The 23,549-nt window shown below is 39.5% G+C and overlaps 3 protein-coding genes across 12 annotated transcripts in view; 1 reads left to right on the top strand and 2 right to left on the bottom strand.

The window, feature by feature from the left end:
• STXBP4 (syntaxin binding protein 4) overlaps positions 1-2,022 on the bottom strand; it is a 191,816-nt gene extending 189,794 nt beyond the window's left edge. For all 4 annotated transcript variants that reach the window (XM_049861123.1, XM_049861126.1, XM_049861124.1 and 1 more), the window contains exon 1: positions 1,915-2,022. The gene's annotated coding sequence lies outside the window, so the exon portion shown is untranslated. The remainder of the gene's footprint in view (positions 1-1,914) is intronic.
• On the top strand, positions 1,987-23,273 carry LOC126063038 (cytochrome c oxidase assembly protein COX11, mitochondrial). Of its 2 annotated transcripts, none has more exons than XM_049861135.1 (4): positions 1,987-2,442; positions 6,072-6,227; positions 7,943-8,068; positions 8,482-9,595. In XM_049861135.1, exons 1-4 carry the CDS (start codon positions 2,080-2,082, stop codon positions 8,662-8,664), a joined length of 828 nt encoding a protein of 275 aa, XP_049717092.1. In that variant the 5' UTR covers positions 1,987-2,079; the 3' UTR covers positions 8,665-9,595. The 2 variants fall into 2 exon arrangements, with proteins under 2 accessions (XP_049717092.1, XP_049717094.1); XM_049861137.1 differs by lacking the exon at positions 8,482-9,595 and adding an exon at positions 18,020-23,273 and having other exon boundaries at positions 1,988-2,442.
• TOM1L1 (target of myb1 like 1 membrane trafficking protein) overlaps positions 9,853-23,549 on the bottom strand; it is a 44,987-nt gene continuing 31,290 nt past the window's right edge. For 3 of the 6 annotated variants that reach the window (XM_049861129.1, XM_049861127.1, XM_049861132.1), the window contains 7 exons: positions 23,266-23,383; positions 21,849-21,945; positions 17,393-17,444; positions 14,834-14,906; positions 14,178-14,259; positions 10,846-10,910; positions 9,853-10,192 (listed from right to left, as the gene is read on the bottom strand). In XM_049861129.1, coding sequence (XP_049717086.1) covers positions 10,847-10,910; positions 14,178-14,259; positions 14,834-14,906; positions 17,393-17,444; positions 21,849-21,945; positions 23,266-23,383 — 486 coding nt within the window. In that variant the 3' untranslated portion in view covers positions 9,853-10,192; position 10,846. Of the gene's footprint in view, positions 10,193-10,845; positions 10,911-14,177; positions 14,260-14,833; positions 14,907-17,392; positions 17,477-21,848; positions 21,946-23,265; positions 23,384-23,549 lie in introns of those variants that run through there. The other 3 variants (XM_049861128.1, XM_049861131.1, XM_049861130.1) reach the window with 3 other exon arrangements.

The raw sequence follows: 23,549 nt of genomic DNA on the forward strand, positions 1-23,549 counted from the left end.
AATGTGGAACAAGAACCAAGGTACATATGGATGAAAAACATTTTCAAACATTCCCATTACCCAATACAGATAAATCTGTAGCTTCACAGACTGTTGAAACTTTTGAGAGACAGTGTGCCAGAAGAGAAAGGACTCAGAAGAGACTTGGATTTTACTGGCTCCACAAGTTTCCAGCCCTGTGAGCACAAGTTAATCAATTACTCACTCAAGGTGGCCACCATCACTCACTTGGACTACTGCAATCGCCTCCTGTTCTATTTCCATTCTTGTTCCCCTTTAATCCACTCTCCACAAATTACTAGTATCTTTTAAAAAAATATGAATCAGATTATGTTACTTGCATGCTTAAAACACTCCAAGAGCTTCCCATTACTTACCGAATAAAATCCAACCCTTGGACATGGCCTAAAATGCTCTATATTATTTTGCCTTGCGTACTTGCTCTAACCTCATTTCGTACCACTTTCCTCCCTGCTCACTATGCTAGGAACACACTGGCCTCTTTTTTGTTCTTTTGTTCTTCAATCACACCCAACTCTTTCCTGTCTCTGGGTCTTTGCATGGCCTGGAATTACGTAGGTAAGCTCCTTAACGTCATTCGGGACTAACATCAAATGTCACTTCTTCAGAAAGACTTTACTACCCCTTCCCTTCATCACTCTCCATCACATTATCCTATTTCACTGTCCTCACTGCACTGATTATCTGAAATTCCTTTATTTATGCATTTGTTACTTGCTTACTATCTCCTGAGTCCCTCAGTATACTGAGTCCCTGAATGTGCACTCCATAACAGAAGTAATCTTGTCTGACTTGTTCCGGGCTGTAACCCCAGCAACTTGAGTAGTGTCTGGCCCACAGTAAGAATGCAATAAATAAACATATGTGGAATGGCTTAAAGCTACTTCTCAGGTCTTCAGTTTCCTCATTCATGAAATGGAGATAATTATACCTGCTCTGGCAATTAGAAAGTCTAACGTTTACTAAGCTTTCACTCTGCCTCAAACCAAAAAACCCATTGCTGGCAAATGGATTGTCTTAGTGACCCTATGAGTAGAAATGCCCCACGGGTTTCTAAAGAGCAGCTGGTGGATTCAAACTGGCAAGCTTTTGGTTAGCAGCCATAGTTCTTAATCACTTTGCATGAATATTCTCATTCACTATTATGATTGCCATTTTACAAACGCGGTTACTGCCCTAACCACACAGGGCCAGTAGTGAGGACTCTGGTGTGAATCCAGACCTGCCTAACCTCAGAAACCGAGCTCTTAACCACTGCTTTATAGTTCCTAGAAAGATGCTTCCTTCTATTACAGCGAAGTCTGCTACGCCATCTGTCCCTCTCAAGTCCTGGTCTGTCAGCTGGGACAAGTGAAGAAAGCTATTATATCCCTCAAAGTTTCTTTTCCAAGATGAACACCCCCATTTCCTTCAATCCTTCCTTAAGTGACCCTTATATTCTGGTCACTTTCCTCTGTACGAACTTGAGTTTGACAACGTCTCTCCCATTCCAGAAGTGGTGGTTTTCACTGAACAAGTACTAAAGGGGTATCAGAACAGGAGAAGACTGCACAGGAGCTGAGGAGATGCAGATGTTGTGAGTGGCCGAGAGGGTTGCGGTCAACACAGGAAGGCTTCCTGGGGGAGGTGATCCTTGAGCCTAAGTCAAGGGCAATAAGTAGCTGGCGGGCAGCCAGAAAAACCCGGGAAAAAGGGCCGCGGGAGAGCCGCCGCTGGGGGCCGCTAAGTTGAGACAAAGGCTGGTGGAGCTTCAGAAGAAAGATCAAGCGCACATTCCAAGTGATGACGAACTTGCAAGAGAAAGAGCGAAAGCGTCTCCCGAAAAATAAGTTAGAGAGGAACTGGGGGAGCGCACACGACGAGCGACAGTCATGAAGCGAAACGCGAACCTACCCGCAATCTGGCAACCCGGCCTCCGTAGCTCGACTACAAGCGCCACCACCTGAAGAGCCTGGTAGCGAAGGCTGCGGCGGCCTTCCCCCAGATATCGCGAGGAAGGGCAGGTTTCGCGAGATCTGAGCTCTCCTCTCTGACAGGCGCGCGTTCTTTCCGAAAGCTATGGGAGGGCTCTGGATTAAGCGATGGAGCCGCAATGTTTTGTGTGGCTGGCGGTCCAGTCATGCTGGGTTCTTCACCAGGGCTGGAGAAAGGGTAGAGCCTTTGCTGAGCCCGTGGTGGAGTGGGACAGGAGGTGCTGAAAGGGGGCTGAGGCGGCTCAGGGCGTGGAGGCGCCCGAGCCCGTCCCAGGACCTGACTTTGCAGCCGCCACGGCGGTCGAAGAACACGAACCCTTTTACGCGGGCGCAGGAGGAAGAGTGGCGGCGGCGAAACAAGACGGTCCTCACGTATGTGGCCGCGGCCGCCGTGGGCATGCTGGGGGCGTCCTACGCCGCTGTGCCCCTTTATCGGCTCTATTGCCAGGTAGGGGGCCGGCGCTGTCCACCTGGCGTCGCGATCAGTAGTGGCGCTGGTGCAGAACAGATCCCTCGACAGCGATCGCTCTGTGTTGTGTCGTAGGAAGAGATAATCAAGATTTTACCAGAGAGGAAACGGGCTTAAAAGAGTGACCTATCAAGGTCACCAAGGAAGTGAGTGGGAAAGCTGCATATAGAGCCCAAGTTCCGATCGTGATTGGGCTTACACCACGCGGCATTTCTAAAACAGTGAAGTTCCCTGATCTCTAAACTAAACAAACAAAAAAAGAACTCCCAAACCGGCTGCCATCAAGTTGGTTCCGATTCATAGCGACCGTGCAGGACAGCGGCTGGTGGATTCGAACCGTCAGCATTTTGGTTAGCAGCCGAAGGCAACCACTGCGCCACCAGGGCTCCAAATCTCTGAACTACACCCCACCGAAAAGGTCCGTGGCCTGCCCTCCTGTAACTCTAGCAGCCTGCCTAACCCTCCCTGCTCACACAAGACCTCTTTTAAAATGTAACTTATATGAATACATTCATTCTGTGAACCACACGTGGTCTGTGTTGTTACTTGTGCTTAAACCTGGAGTAGTCGTTCATCCATATAGAGAGGCATGAATTAGGCCTTTGAGACTTAATTAAATCAGAATGTTCAGGAGTGTGAGTCAGGCATCAGTACATTTTAAATTCCTCAGGAGGTCGCTATGAGTCGGAATTGAGGGGTCTGGTTTTTTCAGGGTGTTTCAATGTGCAGCAAAGTTTGAGAATCACTGGCTTAACATCATGACTGATATTCACATTGAGGGTTATGACCCTTCCCTGCCATCATTCTTAATGCCTGGCTTATTTCCTCTATCCTGATGGCGATCAACTTGCCTTTCCCTTCGATCGTGTCTGAAGCAGTAGAGGAAATCTGGTTGTGCAGTGCTTAAAAGCTCAGCTGCTAACCAAAAGGTCTGCAGTTTAAATCCACCAGCTGCTCCTTGGAAACCGTATGGGGTATTTCTACCCTTTCTTGTGGGGTCACTATGAATCGGATTCAACTTGAGGGCAATGAGTTTTGGAAGCAGCAGAAGTCAAAACGGCTTTTCTTTTCTGTCTGTTAATGTCAACATTTGAGTGGGAAATCCAACAGCTTGATTTTTGGAGGATGAGTATAGACTCTGAATTAGTTTTGCAGAGATTGGCCAGGACCAAGTATTAACTTCAAAACCTACCTGTCGGTTAAACCATAAGTAGAACTGAATCCAAAACAGCAAGTATAGATTCCCCCCCACAACTACTAGGAGGTGGGAGGTGATTTTGTCCCCCAGGGAACATTTGGCAGCTAGTCAGAATTGACTCCATGGCAACGTTTTTTTTTTTGTTGTTGTTGTTAGAGACAATTTTGGTTGTCACAACTGGGGTGCAGAGAGTACTTCTGATATCTAGTGTACAAGACAGCCTCCCACAAGGAATTATGCAGCCCCAAATGTCAATAGTGCCAAGGTTAAACCCTGCCAAACTGAAGAACATGACAATATTATGTGTGTGTATGTGTGTTTTAGAAGCCCTGGTGGTGCAGTGGTTAAAAGCCCAGGCTGCTAATCAAAAGGTCGGCAGTTGGAGTCCACCAGCAGCTCCTTGGATAACCCTATGGGGCAGTTCTACTCTGTCCTATAGGGTCACTATGAGTAAGAATCGACTTGACAGCAATGGATTTGTTTTTTTGGTTTATGTATGTTTTAAGGAGCCCTGGTGGGACAGTGGTTAAGCACTTGACTGCTAACCTAAAGGTCGAGTGATTGAAACTTACCAGGCACTCTGCAGGAGAAAAGACCTGGCAATTTGCTTGAGTAAAGATTCACATCCTCGGAGACCCTATGGTGCAGTTCTCTCTGTCATGTTGGGTCACTATTAGTCAGAATGATTCACTGGCACACGACAACAATATGTGTTTTAAGGGGGGAGGGGGATGAGAAAACAGAAATGGGAAAAAAATTAATTTGTAATTCTGAACTTAACTTGAATGTAAAAGTGATAGTGACATTTCCAAAATAGCACCCCGGTTGCATCTGGAATCACAGCACTTTAGATTCATAAAGAAAGGGTTATGTAGACCACTTAATACAGTGACCTTTTTTTTTCACAGGTAAGAAAAACTGTAGCCCAAAGAAATTAATTTATTCAGTTCTTGGAACTAGTAAGTGACAGAACTGGCCCAGGACATCTTTTCAGTACCCTCTTCTGCTTTTTTGTTTTGTTTTGTTTTAATTTCTCTAAGCACTGGACTTGAAAATTTGAAAAATCTATATTCAAAGACTGCCTGTCAGGAAAATGACATTAAGGAATCTTTTTGGGAGCACTAAATTATTTTTTTATTTAAATGACTTTCATAAATTCTTCTGGAAGAGGAGTTACATCTTAAATCTCAAACATAGCACTTTTTTCTTTTTTTTTTTTCTTTTAGGTAGAAGATTGTATCTATTAAACAAGGGTAAATAAAGATTTGTCCTAATAGAAAATTTAGAGTCATCATGTAATTTGATAATGTTGCATAGTACTAGAGTGAAGCTAGTTGACTTAACAAGTGGAAGATTTTTTTTTTTTTGCTGGGAGTCTTCCCCTAGCCTCAAATTTGGTATTTTTTTCCTAGTATAGTAACACGTTAATTATCCGGAGACCATAATTCTGGCAACCTCGAGCATCAGAAGAATGATGACCTTGGAAGTAAGGATTTTTTTTTTAAAGCACCTCTGATAAATAATTAATGGCAATGGAAATAGGCAAGAAGTGTCAGACACAAATTAACTATTAGTTGATTCAATGGCCAAATGATATTCATTATGCTTTGATTCACAGCTGATATCTGTAAAAACTGTATTACAGAAACAAATACATAAAAAGATACAAAACCATTAACCAACATGGAAAAAGGCTTATGATGATGCCTGAGAGAAGCAGACTATGAAAGTCAAGCTATAGACTAATTTGGGCTATAAAGTTATGAAATAGACAATAGAGGAGCATGAGTTATTTAAACGTTTTAATTGAAATTACCAGGTCGTGGGTAAATTTTATTTCTATTAATGAATAATACTGTGAAATACTAGCAATAAAGCATATTAAATAAAAGTTAAGCTAAAAATCCTGAGCTTTATTATCAGTGATATTTCACTTATCTGGAGACTCATCTTCTCTCAAGTAACTCATTTTTGACCATGCCAGGTAACCAAGGGATTATTAATGAGTAAATATGGATAACTTTAACAAATATAGGCCCTTGGTACCCGCAAAGCGGCCAACCCATTGACACAGTCATAGGAGTTGTTTGGTAAGGGCATATAAACCTGGAGCCCTGGTGGCATAGTGGTTAAGAGCTCAGCTGCTAACCAAAAGGTCAGCAGTTGGAATCCATTAGCTGCTCTTTAGAAATCCTACGGCGCAGTTCTGTCCTGTAGGGTTGCTGTGATTCGGAATCGACTCAATGGCAACGGTTTTTTTTTTTTTTTTTTAATGAATAAATCTAGCTCCAACTGGATTATTAAAGTTAACTGAATAATTCAAGTTGTTTTTAAAATTTAATTTTATCCAGTAGATCATCACCATCTAAAAGTATTGTTTAACACGTTGTACTTTCATATCTTTTTCTAGGCTACTGGGCTTGGAGGATCCGTAGTGGCAGGCCATGCATCAGACCAGATTGAAACCATGGTGCCTGTTAAGGATCGCATCATTAAGGTTACCTTTAATGCAGACGTGCATGCAAGTCTCCAGTGGAACTTTAGACCTCAGCAAACCGAGATATATGTAAGTGACTAAAGCAGTTAATAAAAGATTACTTTTTCAATGTAAAAATTCTTTTCTTTCATCCTTAACCTGTTTCATAGTTTACGAAACACTCATGTAAACTTAATTTCAAAATTCTGACAGGTTTCATCGCTGGGATTTTTATTCCCAGAGACTACTTTTTGATAGTGCTCTACGCCTAATGTAACAGACTATACTTTAACTGTTATATATCATTATAGTAAAACTCCGTTTGAAAGAATGGAAAATTTCATCTGTTTTTGCAAAAATCATGTTAGGAGTTCACTACGTAGTCCTCTGGTCGCTAATTTCGGGAGTAGCTGCAGCTGTCAGGCATATAGCCAGTTTCTCCTCAGGTGTGGATGTTGAAAACCATTGGTTACAATGAAAAGTAAATGAAAGGAAAAATGTTGAAAATCATTGGTTACAATGAAAAGTAGTTTATTGATTTACATGAAAAGTGGCCCCGTCCCTCCAAAAAAAAGAAAAAAATTGAAGACCTTTGAAGTAGTCATAATAGTCATGCTATACTCCAGTAAGACTATACCTAAAAGGTAAAAGGTTTCATAAGATCTTGACTAACCTGGAGGATTTAATTGAAATTATCTCATTAATTGAGGATTGCCCAGAAAGACTTAATTTCAACCATTATTGAAAATGCTTATAATTTTCCCTAGATTAGTAAACATGACTGATTCTCTGTAATGACTGAAATTCTACAAGTTATTTTGAATGTCTGTTCCAATTACATGGTAGTGTACAAGGTATTAGTGGCAGAATTGGTACAAGTGAAAAAACATTCTTTGGAAACTTTTTTTAAAAGCGTTGCTATTTTTCTTATCTGTTGTTTTCTTAAAAAACAAAGATTTAAACCTTTTTGGTTAACTAAAGGTTCTATTCATTCAGAGTTTTACTCTGGTCGTAAGGAGGCTGAATTTAATGGTGGTAAAAAACCAGAAAACCAAACCTGTTGCCCTTGAGTCAATTCTGACTCACAGTGGCCCTATAAGACAAAGTAGAACTGCCCCATAGGGTTTCCAAGGAGTAGCTGGTGGATTTGAACTGCTGACCTTTTGGTTAGCAGCTGAGCTCTTAACCGTTGTGCCACCAGGGCTCCTTAATGGTGGTATCCTTTAAATTTTGTTTTTAGTCAATCATGTAATGTTATTCAAGTGTAAGTATTACCAAGAACTTAGGCTTGGGCTGTGATAGGCTAGGCTTGTCCATGAACACATTTTAAATAACATAATATGCAGATTTTTGCTTGAAGACTTCAAATATACAAGAGGATAATCCATAACTAATTATGCATAATAGAGCATTCATTCTTCATTGATAAACATGCAAATAAAATTTGAAACTCAGTTATATTTGTGGGTAATATTTGCTATTTATTTTGCTGACCTAATATTCGTTTGGAGCCTTGGTGGTGCAGTATTAGAGAGCTTGGCTGCTAACAAAAGGTCAGCAGTTTCAGTCCACCAGCTGCTCCTTGGAAACCCTATGGGGCAGTTCTACTCTGTCCTATTGGGTTGCTAGGAGTATGAATTGACTCAATGGCAAGGGGTCTGGTTTTTTTTTTTTTTTTTTTTGGTGTATTAGTTTACATTAGGTATTGTCATCTGATGAATAAGGAAAATATTAGGACTGTAGTAGGGAAGAGAAAGAACTGCGTGAGATCTAAAGATGGATAACGTATATTTTCTTTAAAACAGGTAATGCCAGGAGAGACTGCACTGGCATTTTATAAAGCTAAGAATCCTACTGACAAACCAGTAATCGGAATTTCTACATACAATGTTGTACCATTTGAAGCTGGACAGTATTTCAACAAAATACAGGTACAACTAAATGTAAACTTTATAGACTATGATAAAGGCACATGAAACTGTTTCACACTAAATTTAGTAAAAAAAAAAAAAAATTTAGTAGATACTTGTAATTTCTGAAAACACATTTTTCTAAACTTCAAGCTGTTTTTTTTCCCATTGTTTACAGCAGTTATGTGGAGAATGAGAGCCAAAGCAAATGAGTATCTGCTTTTAAGATTAGAAGAAATAGTTGGTGATTCTCAATCCTTAAAACAAAACTCAGTTTGAAATGAAAAGATGCTATTAGTCCATGACAGATCTAAAGATACAACTATCTTTAACAGTGTGCTTATGAAAGCCAATAAACGAGCCATTTTTTTAGTTTCTGTTAGAGTAATAGAATAGGAATGTTATATTAAATTATGTCTTACTATAACTTCCAGTGCTTCTGTTTTGAAGAACAAAGGCTTAATCCACAAGAGGAAGTAGACATGCCAGTGTTTTTCTACATTGATCCTGAATTTGCTGAAGATCCAAGAATGGTGAATGTTGAGCTCATTACTCTTTCTTATACTTTTTTTGAAGCTAAAGAAGGGCACAAGTTGCCAGTTCCAGGCTATAATTGAAGTCAGCAACTAAACCTTCAAATTTGTGATTTTTGAAAAATCATGTTTCTGCCTTCTCAGAGAAGAAATAATTCTACTATAATATATAGCCTTATATTTAATTATTATGCACTTGCCCCCCCCACCCCTCAACTAATTTACCCCACTTAAAATTCAGAGAACAAGTTTAGCTTTTACCATAAGGAACCCACAGTGCCCGTTCAGAATGTGTGACTGTTCACCACGAGACTTAGAGAGTAGTGTTAAAAGAAACTGGTTTATTTTTTAAATATGCAGGTATGGATTTAATGGTATAGCCTAATTCAATCTCTTCCAGATTACTGGCCCTTCATACTTGAAGCATTGAATCTAAGAATTAAAAACAAAAATTTATACCTAATGTTTATTTTAGGCTATAGACCAGAACTTCTGACCGTGTTTATTATTATGTCTAAAATAGTTGGTTGCTACTTGCCTTCAGTGTGAATTCAGTCATTATTTTATAAAAGCTCAGCATGGAAGAGGAGTCACTAAGTAACTTGCCCAAGATTACATTCTTATTTCAAATTCTGTTTTTCCTCTAAGATCTAGGGCTAATTTACATTCAGAGTACTGAATAGATAATTACTTTGAAACTGTGGTATTGTGAAATTGAAATAAAATGTCTAAGTCCATCTATTAGGCTTCCAGGATTTACTGTGATAATTCCAAGTCCCCAAATGTTGAACTGTGTAAGTGTAGGGTTGGGTACATGTACTGACATCAAAAGTTCTTCTGTGAACAAACTCTAAAAAAGATACATTAAATTATTTTAATAGTAATTTATTTGTCATTGTAATTTATGTAAAATAATGCACAATTTATTCTTGAGCGTTTTCCAGTAAAGTCTGTCTTCTAAATAGAAATGTTAAATTACTGTAAAAAAGAGCAAACATTTAGGATTATAAAGAATCAAGTTTAAAGGCAACTTGATGCAGCGTCCAGGGACGTTTACAATCATCAAGGCTTTACCTCTCATTCTAAACAAGAGTATTAGAAGTGCAAATTGACTTTTTACATTCAACTTTAGTTAAATGAAGGCACTCAGTAATCTTCCTGAAAAATACCTTTAGTTTCTCACATTTTATGCTTAACATCTATTCAGAATTATTTTGTAATAAAGTAATCTTCATCTACTCTTATCACAACTGTGTGATAGATGATTTCTTTTCAAAATGTAGGAAGGCCTGTAAAACCTAAGACCCTGAAATTAAACTCAATGGTTGAAGTATAGTAAATATTTCTTCGGCTGAACTTTCAAGTGAATCTATGTCACAAACAAGTTCTTTTGAGATAAATCTTGAACTGTTGTCCAGAACCATGAATGTTACCCTGGAACTGTTACTCTTCTATTTGAACTTCATTACTGCAGAGGAGAAATGTCCCAGTATCCACCATGACTTTGACGTACTGGTAGGTCTTGTCTTCCAGGTTTCAAAGCTGGACAGGGTCTAGCCTTTAGAGAGGTGGCACTCCTGATGTGGCCTGTGAGCTGGCAGTCCAGTTTTGCCTGGAACAAAGAGAGGAAGGTAGCCAGCTATCTCTGTCCGTTTCTCATTTCTCCCCATTCTTTGATAAGTCTTTTCTTCATCTTTCTCTGCTGGGAGACTGGAGACCCACAGTCTAGTAGAGAAGTGGGAATTTACTTCTTCCATTGGTGAAGGAGGGTGTGAGGAGAATAAAAAAGGCTGATAGCTCACTGGTGGCTAGGCATTCATTAGTAATTAAATGGGATGATTAGTGCAGCTGGAGCATTAGATAGTAAATAGGAGCAATCCAGACCTATCTGGAAGACTTAACAATGAATGGTTTTTACCAGGATCAATTAACAGGTATTGACTGCACATTCAGGATAAATGCATGATTTCAGTACTAAGTTTCTATTGATAATTATTTTTGTTAGCATTACAATATTTCTATACTGCAAACCAACTTAGGTATTCCCAAGCCTCATTATTTCTAGTTGAAAAGGCTAAAAAGAATATTTCATTAGTGAGCAATAGTTCATCACCATTTGAGTGATCAGGGGTAACTTCTGGAATGGTATTTCAATCACCACAGTGTCAGTGTCACATGGCCCGAATGTAAATACCAAATACAGAAGTGACAACTGCACTGAAATGCACAATATGGTATGTAAGTTTTGTAAGGTCAAGTTTTTACCTCAACAGTCAGTATAACTCTGAACTCTTCTGAGGTGATTCACATCAATTTCTTCATAAACAGTTCTGAAACAAAACCAGCCATCATGGCAAAAGGGTTAGGTATCAATTAAGACATTGATAGTTAATTTCAAAGTACTATTTTGGTTTTTAACTGCGAGCAACCTAACTAAAAATTTGGTACTAGTTTGAGTATTCAGGCGACATCGGTGAATAAACACAGAACTTTGCCCTGAAGCTTATATTCCCGCTTTCTTTAATTCTACTGTTGCAATCCTTATGCATCTTGCAAATATCCTTAGTGTTTAACCAGTTCAAGTTTTGTGATTTAAATGAAAAATATGGCTCAAATTTGGACAGAGTGTCCTGTCTGCAAAAAAAAAAAAACACCAACTGTTTAGCTTTTCCTGGTTTAAAAAAAACCCAAAATGCTCTACTCCAGTTTATTTAACCTATGTTAGTCCAGGCTCCTAAGCAATCTTACAACTGACATCTTTCATTCCATATCTTACATATACCCATAGGTAGGAAATGGTATCTATACCCATAAACATGACATTCAGATATAAAAATCAGCACTGTAAAGCCATGATCCCCAACTTTATGGGGCCTCCCAGCATGGCCCTGCAATCTTAATGTTTCTCTAATAAGCTTCATTTCTTGTTTTCCACAGATTTCAACCTTCTTTAGCCTGTGATCCCCCTTTCTCACTCTCAGCCAGATCTCAGTTAAATGTCATGATACAGAAACTTCCTCATCTTCCATCACTTAATCTTCATCTGCACCTCTCTTCTACTGTTGTGATTCTGTCCACCCCTGGCTTCTGAAACACATCACTCGTTCAGTTATCCCCCATTCCTAAATCTTCTGCCTCATCCTCTCTACTAGATCCTACCCCTCGGCATTAACAGATGCTGTCGCATCTCCCGTTCTATAAAACACAGTCTTTCAATCCATAGATATTTAACAGTAATCACCTCATTTGTCTTTTCTAGCTGTCAGACACTTCCCATCATTCTTTCACATGTAAGCTTCTAGTAAGTTATCTATGTATTATCTTCATCTCTTACTTTTTAATACACTGAAATTTGTCTTCCATACTCATCACTCTACCAAAATGACTTACTAAGACCACCCATGATTTCTATATCTTTTCTAATATCTAGTTTTCAGTCCTCTGTCTTACTTGACCTCTTAGCAATGTTCATCAGAGTCGTACATGCCCTTCTCTTTGCTTCCAAATTACAATTTCCACATCTGTTAACAGGTTCCCTATTGCTCTCTCAATTCTTGGCTTTGGCTTTGACTTTTCCATCGCCAAGTCTCTTTCTTTCCTTGGCCTCTTTGTACAAGTTGTTCTCTGGGCCTGTAACATTCCCAGACTTGTCCCATGACTAACAATTGCAGGTCTCAGCTTTAATGTCACCTCCTCCAACCTCCAATTAAATTAATTCTCCCTGTTATACATTATCAATTCACTGCATTTTTTCACACCGTTAAGACCAATTTCAAGTGTATGTTTGCCTGCTGATTTAATTTGTCTACTCGATTTGACCTCCATGAGGACAGGGAGCAAGTCTCTTGTTCAATATTATAAATTGGGCACCAACCACAGTTCCTGGCACATAATAAATGTTAAATAAATTCGTTAAATGAATGAATTGTGTATTTTTTACTTTGTCCTGCTAGAGTAGAAATTCTTAACTAGGGGTTCATAGATAAACAGTGATATCCTGCAGAATTCTGTGCTTTTCTTTGGAGAGAAGTCCCTGGATTTCATGAGAGTTTCAAAGGAATTGAGACAACCTACGGCCCAGAAATGAAGAACCACAATGGTAGAAACTTCTAAAACTCTATCTCTGGAGCTTTTCTACTGTCTCTTATCTTTGATATCTGTGCACTGCCATATCTACTTAATCTAATTAATTGGAATATAATAAAAAAGCTTCTCCACTTCCCCTTTGGAGGCAGAAACTGATAAAAACATTGTTTCCAGAGAGCATACCTAGTTTAATATCAATTACTTCTAATCCCATAAATCACTAATACAATTCAGTGATACACTAATAAGCAGAATAATGATGTAGGGCAATTTCACAATCTTGAATAAGGAGAAAATATTTAGTGAACTCCTAAGTCTAGAAGATTTATTCATACATTATTCCAAAATGTATCACTAAATTGAGCATTTAAACTGGGGGTCAAAAACTCAAATGCCTACCCATTCCAGGCAGATCAAATGAATGGATGGAGCGGGTCAGGTGGCGCCCAGTAGACTGCACAGGCATGCCTTGTCTAAAGGAGGCAGCTACCACTCAGCTCCAACCTGTTGCTGACATGTCAAAATACAGGCCTGGTTCTGCCAGAGCTTCCAAATGATTCAGAAATTTAGATTTTTTGGAAATAGTCCAGTTTTTTGCTATTGGAAATTAATTTTAAAAATGCACATTTTAAATTTTGTATAGATCAAGCAAAACACGACTACTGGCAAAATACAGTTTCTGAACAATGATTTCCATAAACTTGTTATAATCGTTTGTAAGAACTTTGGGAGTAACCTTCAATCAATCAAAGTATATTAAAACTCTAGTAAATGTATCACTCCCCTATTCCACAAATATTTATGTTCTTTTGACCAATATGAAATAAAATAATGGTGCTTTAAGGATTTCAAGTTTAAAAGTACTTTTTTACACTAAACACTTTATTAATCCATTTGAAGTACATTTTTGTCATAGGTAGGAGCCCTGGTGGCACAGTGGTTAAGAGCTCAGCTGCTAACCAAAAGGTTGGCAGTTTGAATCTACCAGCCGCTCCTTGGAAACCCTATGGGGCAGTTCTACTCTGTCTTGTAGGGTCACTATGAGTTGGAACCGACTCAACAGCAATGAATTTGGTTTTGTTTGGTTTGTCATAGGTAGTGAAGACTAAAAACAAGTTCTTATATATGTTCTTTGGGGTTCAGTAGTCAGAGAACAAGTAAAATATCCATTCAATGTGGTATTATGTCAAACAATCAGCAAATAGTGCCCTTCCAAAGCTAAAGAGAACTTGACTTTTACCAAGGCATCTATGAGGAATCCATTAATATCCATGTTGGTCCTGGTTATTTCTTAATGTGCAACTTCAGCATTTTGATTTTTTAGAAACAAGGCCAAGAACAATAAGACCATTAAGAGCAACAGACTCCATAAAGCCTTTTAAGTCATTTTTAATAAGGCCATCAATTTCTGCCTACACCTAAACAAAGTTAAATGTATAACCAAGCCCCATTAGCTCTGCTACCATAGGGTACCCAGACAAGAAAATATTAATCATTTTGTAATGACTTACTCTGCAGTGACATCAGGAGCTAAGGGATCAAACTCCATTACCTCGTAGTAATTGGATGGCTGAAGATCATTCTTTGTCATCGCTTTAGGGGGCAAAAAAGGAACCTGTAAACACACAGTGTGCTTTTCCAAGAGATGTGTGCAATTAACACTCTCTTCGTAATTTAAAAACTTCAAAGAAGATCCTAACAAGAGACTGACAACCAGAAACAAAACTATATATAAAATATTTCCAAACCTCAAGTATCTATTTACCATAATGTTCAAAAGATGATATGCAGTTCAACACATTTTTTCAACTTCCTAATGTCCACAGTGGATAAGCTTTTGGCTGCTAACGGAAAGGCTGGCAGTTCAGATCCACCAGTTGCTCCTTGGAAACCCTATCGGGCAGTTCTACTTTGTCTGATAGAGTCGCTATGAGTCAGAATTGACTCCATGGCAATGGGTTTGGTTTGGTTTGAATGTCAGTCATAATGGTACCTACCCTAAATTTAAGTTTAGTTCATGAAGCTTAAAATAGAAATGAGCTCCTCTAATTTCCCCTCTCTATATATCTTTTTTTAATATCTAGTTTTAATTACCAATAAATGTTTGGCAAACTCAAACATTCTCACAAGTTTCCTTATTTGATGCAAATAATAAGGTCTCAGGTACCTGGATGATTGCCGGGCAAGGATGGCAGCCTCTGGTTTGATGATGTTGCTGGGGTGCTCTGTAGATTAACCAACTGTAGTTATAATGAATGTGAATCTTTTGGAAACTGAAGAAAGCATGGCATGTGCTCAAACATTCTACATTAAGCTTTTCTTTTTTATTATTTAGATTCCTGGGCTTCCGAGTGGCACTGTTCTAAGAACCATATACACCTTCTCACTTACCGACTATCTTGTTATTTGACATTTCACATTTACAACAACAGTAAAAAATCTACTATCCAACTATCTTGCACATTAATGATGCATGTCTGGCAGTAACGAACACCGGCGCGTGAGGCGAGAGTAATGCCGGCTTTGATGGTTAAGGTCATGTGTCAAGTTTGCTGGGCCATGATTCTCAGTGGTTTGGCAGTCATGAAATGATGTAATTTGGCCATTATGTACTGATGTAGTCATCCTCCATTTTTGTGATCTGATGTGGGCATCCTCCATTTTTGCACAATATCGATTTCACACAACGACGTGGTCTTTGGCACCTGGCCATGTCGATAAGTGAGGAGAGAGTGTACTCTCAACTGAATACAAATTAGTAATTTTAAACTATTCAGTTTTCTAGGCAATAACCACTTACAAAAATTACTGTTCTTGTCTGGTTTTATACTCACTACACACCAGGTTTTCATATAAAATTTAAAATACATAACAAAAACATTGCTTTTAAAAAAGAAGTGGGATTGGATTCCAGATTCTCAGTTGTTTCAAGCTAAATATGAAATATCTCAGCCTCAACCAGGAAAAACAAAAACTAAAAATCTCAACTCCACAGAGAAGCAGAAAGTGGCCCTATCAAATCAGAGTCTGAGAAGATAAACATTAAATTCTAAATTAGAAATACCTCTTTCTTGTCCTAGTTTCCCCCATTAATTTCAAAAATAAGTATCGGGCACATACTAAATGGTGGGCATTGATAATGGAGTAATAGATAAAATAGGCCAAGTTGCTGCCCTCAGGGAACAGACAGTTAACAAACAAATAAGCAGATGTTAGATGGAAGTGCTTACAGGACTTCATCTTCAGGATTTAATCTGTAAATGCAGGGCAAAGGAGATCAGAGAGGCTAGAGTGGATGAGAGTGGGGGGAAGGGAGCACTGGTCTGCTATATAGTGGGCAGGGGATCATCGCCAATAGGAACATTTGAGCAGAGACCCAAGTGAAGTGGGCCCTGTGATGGTCTGAGGGAATAGCAAGTTCACAGGCTCTGAAGCAGAAAAAGCCAATGGGAATATTCTTGTTTTTCTTCATATCGCATAAGTCTGCCTTTTACTAAAGATTTCCACGGAGAGGAGTCCAACGTGGTTGAAGCAGAGTGAGCAAAGAGAAGGCGGCAAGGGATGGGGTAGGAAAGGTGTCGGGGGAGATCAGATCAGCAGTTCACACTTGCCCTGAGTGCAACAGAGGGAAAGAAGATCACAATGGTTTTGAACAGATAAGTGATATAATATGACTTTACTTTTTCAAAAGCTTGCTCTGGTTTCTGTTTTGAGAATAAATTGTGAGGGATAGCAGGGGAGAGGGGGAAAGGCAAAAGCAGAAGCAGGAAGACCCTTAGAAGGCCACTGCAATAACCATCTGATGGTGGTTTGAGCTGGGATGTCAATGTGGAGGTGGTGAGAAGTGGCTGGATACTGGGTATAAAATGCAGGTGAAAGATAAAGTTCAAGCGTAATTTCTCAAGGTTTCTGGCCTGAGCAACTGAGAAAGTGGAGTGGCCTTCTTACTGGGGAAGACTGCAGGAGGAGCAGCCTGGCAGCGGGGACTGAGAAGAAATCAAGGGGTTGTGTTAAGCAGAATATGAATACATGAGTTCAAAGGTCAGGGGAGGGAGCTGTGCTGGAGATTCAAACGTGTAAGTTGTCAGCATGTAAATGGTTCTTTAAGATATGTAACCAAAAGACCACTGAGGAATGAATGTAGCATGGAAAAGAGAGATCTGAAGCCTGAGCCCTGGGGTCTCCAGCACTGAAAGGTCAGAATAGGAGGAAAGGCTAACAGGAGTTGGAGATGAGAGGAGTGGGGGTGAAGTGAGAGAAGAACCAAAAGTGAGTGGGGTCTCTGAAAGCACATGTACAAAGAGGAGGAAGTGATTAACTTTGTCACATGCTACTGAAATATCTAGTGAAATGAGGACTAAGAAGTGCAGTAGTAGTTTAGTACTATGGAAGTCACTCGTGACCTTGACAAGAGCTGTCAGTACAGCGGTAGGGATGAAAGCCTATTTGTGATCTGTCAAAGAGGGCAGGAGGAAAACGTGAAAACAGCAAATGCAAACAACGGTAAAGGAATTTTGATCCTTAACTATTTTCCTAACAGAAGTGAGACTCAACTTAGATTAAAAAGGAACCAAGGAAAAGTCCTATCAAGGGCTGGATCAACTCATTATAAATATAAAAAGAAGCACTGAGCAGAACATGAGAACTAACAACCAGACAGCCTCTTTTTGTGGCCAGGATCATCTGCTGACTAGGTGCACTGCCAGAGAAGGGTTTCATTACTTACATTGTCATAGGTGTGACTTGAGGCGAGGTTTTGGCTGGTCCTTTGGGGAAGCCTAGGATAGTGTGAAAACACAGCATGGTTACCCTACAGTGAGAACACAAATGCAAAAAGTAAGATGATTTTCCTGATCTAAAAACAACATCTATCTAAAACGTAACCTTCAGACTGCACACAAGTAGTACTTTTATATAACAATTGTCCCATGGTCTCAGTGTCCACCAGGGCAGGATGTGCAAACACCAAAGCAATCAAAGACATACAGTACTGTGCCTTGGCAGTGGTAACCCTGAACCCCCGGAGCGTGCACAGCACACAGATAAGAACAGAACTTTCAGTCTTTGCATCAGAGTAGCTACCACCTCATCATTTCCCAAAGGATGAGAGGCAATACCAAGCAAAGGGTAGAAGAGAGCGGGGAGGGTTCTGGTTATCGGTAAGATGGAGGCAACACCTTCCACCCTGTCTCTCCCACTGAATGCCACTATAAAACCTTGACAGAATGCACAAAGCAATTATCTGAGAACTCTGAAGGGTAAACAGTAGCAGGCAGGTTGGGAAAGACCAGTATTCAAAGCACCACAGAACCGTTGGTGAATTTACCATTTTTCCCCCTCTGCTACTCTCTAGCCTGAATGCAATGCAGCCTAAAAACCAAAAGCTGACGTCAGTGAAGACAGAGACAACTCCAGGAGAAGCCCTCTAGTTTTCACTCAAGGAGCAAGAATGGAAACTCCTGACACTGAGTATGGAAATCCCTCTCCCCATTTTTTTCTTCTCTTTGTTCCCTCAAGCCCTAACTCCCAGGCAATTCCAAGGTGCAAGCAGTGACGGCGGAGGCGACAGGGACCTGTAGGAGCTTAAAACCGTGACGGAGGAGAATCTTTCTCTGCACTAGGTAGAACTGTGATCTCAAGACTATGGGACAAACCCCTGTTGTTTCTTTTTTCCTCTGTCCTGCCATTTGGTCCCAGTCATGAGCATAGTTGAGGAGATGAATAGCAGAGTGGGTAAGTAAAGGTCCAGTTTTCTGACTGTAGGACCAAAAAGGGGTGCTCCAGGAAACCAGAAAGCAGCAGAAAATTCACAAAGAAGGAGCAACTAAGGAAAGCAGCCTCATGAAATTGTCTATGACCTCCTGGGCTCACCCCTGCACCGTATGTGCATGGATCTGATCCCATTCAGGATACCAAAGACATTGAGAACTAAACACACAGCCTGCTGTCTATACCTCAGACTGACCACTGGTTTGCGCACATGTAGGACAGATATGAATAACTTAACTAACGTTGAAAACTTAACTTACATTGGAAATAGCCCACATAGGGCAGGATGAAACCTGGGCATAAACCTGCCCAGATGGTTTGCCTACTAAAAGCAAAATATCAACGTTCTCTACAGGATTTAAATAAGGCCAAGAGCCTATAACATATATTATAAGCATCCAGGATACAATCCAAAATTACAAGGCATATGAAGAACCAAGAGCCCTAGTGGTGTAGTGGTTATGAGCTATGGCAACTACAGCTGCTAACCGAAAGGCTGACAGTTTCAATCTACCAAATGCTCCCTGGAAATCCTATGGGGCAGTTCTACTCTGCCCTAGAGGGTCGCTATGAGTTGGAATCGACTTGACAGCAACGAGCTTGGTTTTTCGGGTTTTATGAAGAACCAGGAAAACTTAACTTCCGTGAGAAAAGAGAATCAACACACCAAGGCCAACAAGACAGAAGTTGGAATTATCTGTCAGATTGCAAAGCACCTATTATACGAATGCTCCAGTAAGCAATCACAATCTTGAAAAAAAAGGAAAAACACTCTCAGCAAAGAAATGCAGGATATAAAGAACCAAATGGAAATTTTAAAAAATTTTTGAAAAATACAATAACAGAAATAAAAATAGGATGAGCTTAATAGCAAAATAGAGATGACAGAGGAAATAAGTCAGTGAGATTGAACACTGATCATCAATAGAAATTATCCAATCTGAACAACAAATAGGAAAAAAAACAAGTGAAAATAAAAGGTGAACAGAACCCCAGGGACTTATGAGACAATGATAGCACGTCTAATATTTGTGTCATCACAGTCTCAGGAAGAAAACAGACAGCATGTAAGAAAGGCTGAAAACACCTCAAGTTTGGTGAAAGACAAACACCCAAAGATTCAAGAAGCTCAATGTAGTGGGTTAAATGGTGGTTCCCCCCCGCAAAAGATACATACACACCATGATTCTGGGAACCCGTGAATGTTACCATATTTGGAAAAAGGATCTTTGCAGTTGTAATGAATTTAAGGACCCTGTATTGTCCAGATGCGCCCTAAATCTAATCACAAATATCCTTAAAAGAGAAAAGCAGAGGGAGACTTAATACACACAGAGGAAAAGGTGGGTCACTATGAGTCAAAATTGACTCAATAGCACCTAACAACAACCCCTAATCTACTAAGTCGGTATTTCTGGGGACCAGCAGTTTGAATTTTTAACAGGCATCCAAGTGATTTTTATGCACAGTAAAGTATGAGATCCACTAGATTACTGATTAAAATGAACAGGTATTAGCCAGCATTTGACTTTTTTACGTGTTTTAGACAGGTGATTATTGGAAAGAGATTTCCTCTGCATTACTCATCCTTTCTCATATTGCCCAACAAGATTGGAATAATAGGAAAACCGTATTAGCTACTTTAGACATTATTTACCAAGCCTACGACATTTTAACATTTACTTGCATCCCACATAGCCAAGATGAGAGGCGGCCAACCTAAGGCACTGACTCAATTTAGTGGTTCATGAGAATAAGCCATTGACACTCTTATCATTTTCCAACATATGGATCTTTCCTTTCTCCTCTTCTTCCTTTTTTTTTTGTTGTTTTTCTTCCCAGTTTGATTCTTCTTTCTTATTCTTCTCCTACGTCCCTTCTTTTTTTTTTTAATACAGAAAAATAATTCAGTGGTTGGTACATGAGTGTTTAAATAAAACACTAAAAAAACCAAAAACCAAACCCATCGCCATTGAGTCAATTCTGACTCACAGCAACCCTACAGGACAGAGTAGAACTGTACCGTTGGGTTTCCAAGGGTATAAATTTTTATGGAAGCAGACTGTCACATCTTTCTCACACAGAGGCACTGGTGGTTTCGAACCACTGATCATTCAGTTAGCAGTCAAGCACTTCAACCAACGTGCGACCAGGGCTGCTCCTATATTAAAAAAGTTTGGTGCAAGTCAAACCCAACTTTTGTTGATTTCTTACTTTATTCTATCCTGCCTCTCCTGACCTTAGGTAACCACATTTTTTTTGGTTTCTTCTGTGTCCTGGCATTTTTTAATGCAAAGAGGCAATTATAAATATGTATTTTATTCCTACTTTTTTACACAAATGCAATATAGTATACTACACATATTGCTTTATACCTCATTTCACGTAACAACAAATGTATTGGTGACTGTCCCTCAGATAGAGAGCCTACTTTTTTATTCCAACTGTACAGTAGTACACTGAGTAAATGTTTACTTACCTAGTCCCAACTAATGGATGCTTAAGCTATTTTCAATTATTTGCTATTGTACCAAATGCTGTAATGTATACTCTTATACTTTCTTTTGTATAAATACAATATAAATTCCTAGAACTGAAACTGTAAGTTCAAAGGTAAATGCATTTATAATTTTGATATTGCCACTTGCCCCTGGTAAGGCAGCCAGCAAACTGTATGTTAGCAAATGTTTGGATTTTTACCAATCCAATAGATGAAAAAATTATGTCTTGCTGTATTTTGATCTACATTTCTCTTACTATATGTGAGGCTGAGCATCTTTGCACATGTTTCTGGGTCATTTGTACTTCTTTTTTGGTGGACTATCAGTTCATCAGACCTGCCACTTATTAGCTACATTAACTTGGGCAGGCTCAGTTTCCTTTCTAGATCTCAGGCTCCTTTTCTGCAAAATGCAAATAATAATATTACTGACCCAGAAACTTCATGAAGATTAAATAAGAGAAACAAAAAGAGGTGAGCAAAGTGCCTGGCACGTGGCAAGTGACCTGTCATTGGTGTAGCCATTACTGTTACAATTTTGAACCTCACTTCTCCTCTCTCTCCTGTGTCATTGTGTTCCTGTTTCCCCCTTCATGTCCAGTTACCACTAAAAAATAATAGATACAGATAATTTATTGAAGGCTTATTATGTACCAAATGCTATATTATGAGTCTCATATACAGTATCTCACTGAATCTTTGCAAAAATCCTAGGAAGCCTTCTTGGAAGAAAAACAAAGGTTCACAGTGATTAAGTATCTCAAACAAGGTCATATAGCTGGTTGGATGTAGTGCTGAGATTTTAACTCAGGTCTGATCAATTTCCAAGTCTCTGCTTTTTTCTACCATGCCTTGTTTTCTTAAATGTAAGTAATCAGAATATCTTAGTTCTGCAATGTTATGACATACTTACAAGGGTGTTTCTGTATTTCCTGAGGCTACAAAGTTCAACTGTGGATGGCAACTGGGGTTCACGTTGTCTGTCATAACAGAACTTGGAGATTTAAAATCTAGAACACAAGATGGACTTGTTGCTTGGGTTAAAAACACTTTGTCAGTCACTTGTTCTGCTGGATTTTCCACAGTGAAAAATGACCAAATTACAGAGGTTAATTTAGAAATTTCTGTCACCAAAAAACCATGGGATTTCTTAAAAAATTAAAAACCATCATTCATAGCAGCTGGCTAGGAAGAAATCCCATGTTGCAAGAAGAGGTTGTCATAAAGGTAGCAAATGCTACTGTTTTGGGTTTTCTAAAATCTCAAGCTAACCCAGGAGGGAAGGATTTTGACGTGTCTTATTCTGTCAAGTACAAAAGTAAAATGCTAACTGGTATGCTCTGAGCTCTACACTGACTGCCCCCCAGCTCTTAACTTCCTATATAATTCTAAGGGAGGCCCCCCAAAGGGAGTAATTCTTTTCTGCCTCTGAAAATTCCTGATAAGAACCTAAGAAAGCTCTCCAATGTAACAGGACCTCATACATTCCATTGGCTCACATAAGTAGCCAACATTTTAGAAACGGGAGAAATTATTTTAAAAATCCAGACACAGTGATACTGAATATTATAACTCTGGAAAAATGCTTCAGAGAAAAACAAACTGATTTCAGTTTGGAAAATTTCTGAAATTCAGCACTTTTCATCATTCTTATTGTGTAATTTACCAAAATTTGGGGGGAATAAGGATTGTAGAAGATGACAAATAAGAGAGATAAGATAGGTAACCCTAAGCTTACGATGCAACTTATAAACATTATGTCATTTACCTTCATAGCAATCTCATAAGGCAACCATTGTTCCCATTTTATAAAGGAAGGAGGTCTCAAAGGTTGGGTGGCTGAGGTGGCAGAACTGGGATTTCAAATTGGACTTCTCTGACTGATTTTAAAACCTGTGTTTCTCCCTCTACACTTTACCACCACGTGTATTAGGCCTTGTAATTGCTAGATTTCGCCATTTCATTTCATCGTGTATTCCCTTACCCGATGCTGTGGCATAGCAGGGGAACCCACAGATTATAGTGTATGGGTTCAGAGTAGCCTTAAGCATTGGCCATGGAGTTGAACAACCTCTACAGAGCAGCAGATGAACTGAGAGATTCTAAGCCAGCAGGATGATTTTCAAGGACCTCCTTCCCCAGACACATCCCATTCCCGTATTGGGTTTGACCCAACCATTGGCTGGGAAGGAATTATATTTCCCGACATAGTTCTCCAATATTCTAACTGACTTCAATCCTTCTCAGGTGGCAATTAATTATGAAACCAAGGGGAAGTATTTCACATCAAGCACTTCTGCTGGTCTGAAAAGGCCCAAGTGCTTATTTACTTAAGTCTGAAAGCTGAGCATTCATAGTGCTGAGTTCTCCCAGAGCGGCCCTATGAGTCAGGGGGCTGGGGCTTAGGTCGAGAAGATCATAAGATGGGGCAGAAGGTTCACTGGTAGCCTGAAAACAAAGCAACAAAAACAAAACTTAGAAAAAAATGTATTATGTAGTTTATCACGATTCCCCCCTCCGCCATCCCGTAAGGGAGGGGATGTGGTTTGGATGCATTTTGAGTGAGAATTTGCTCTTCAATGGGAAACACTGTTACGAATCACATCTCACCATC

Source organism: Elephas maximus, chromosome 19, assembly GCF_024166365.1.
Source record: "Elephas maximus indicus isolate mEleMax1 chromosome 19, mEleMax1 primary haplotype, whole genome shotgun sequence".
Classification (NCBI taxonomy): domain Eukaryota; kingdom Metazoa; phylum Chordata; class Mammalia; order Proboscidea; family Elephantidae; genus Elephas; species Elephas maximus.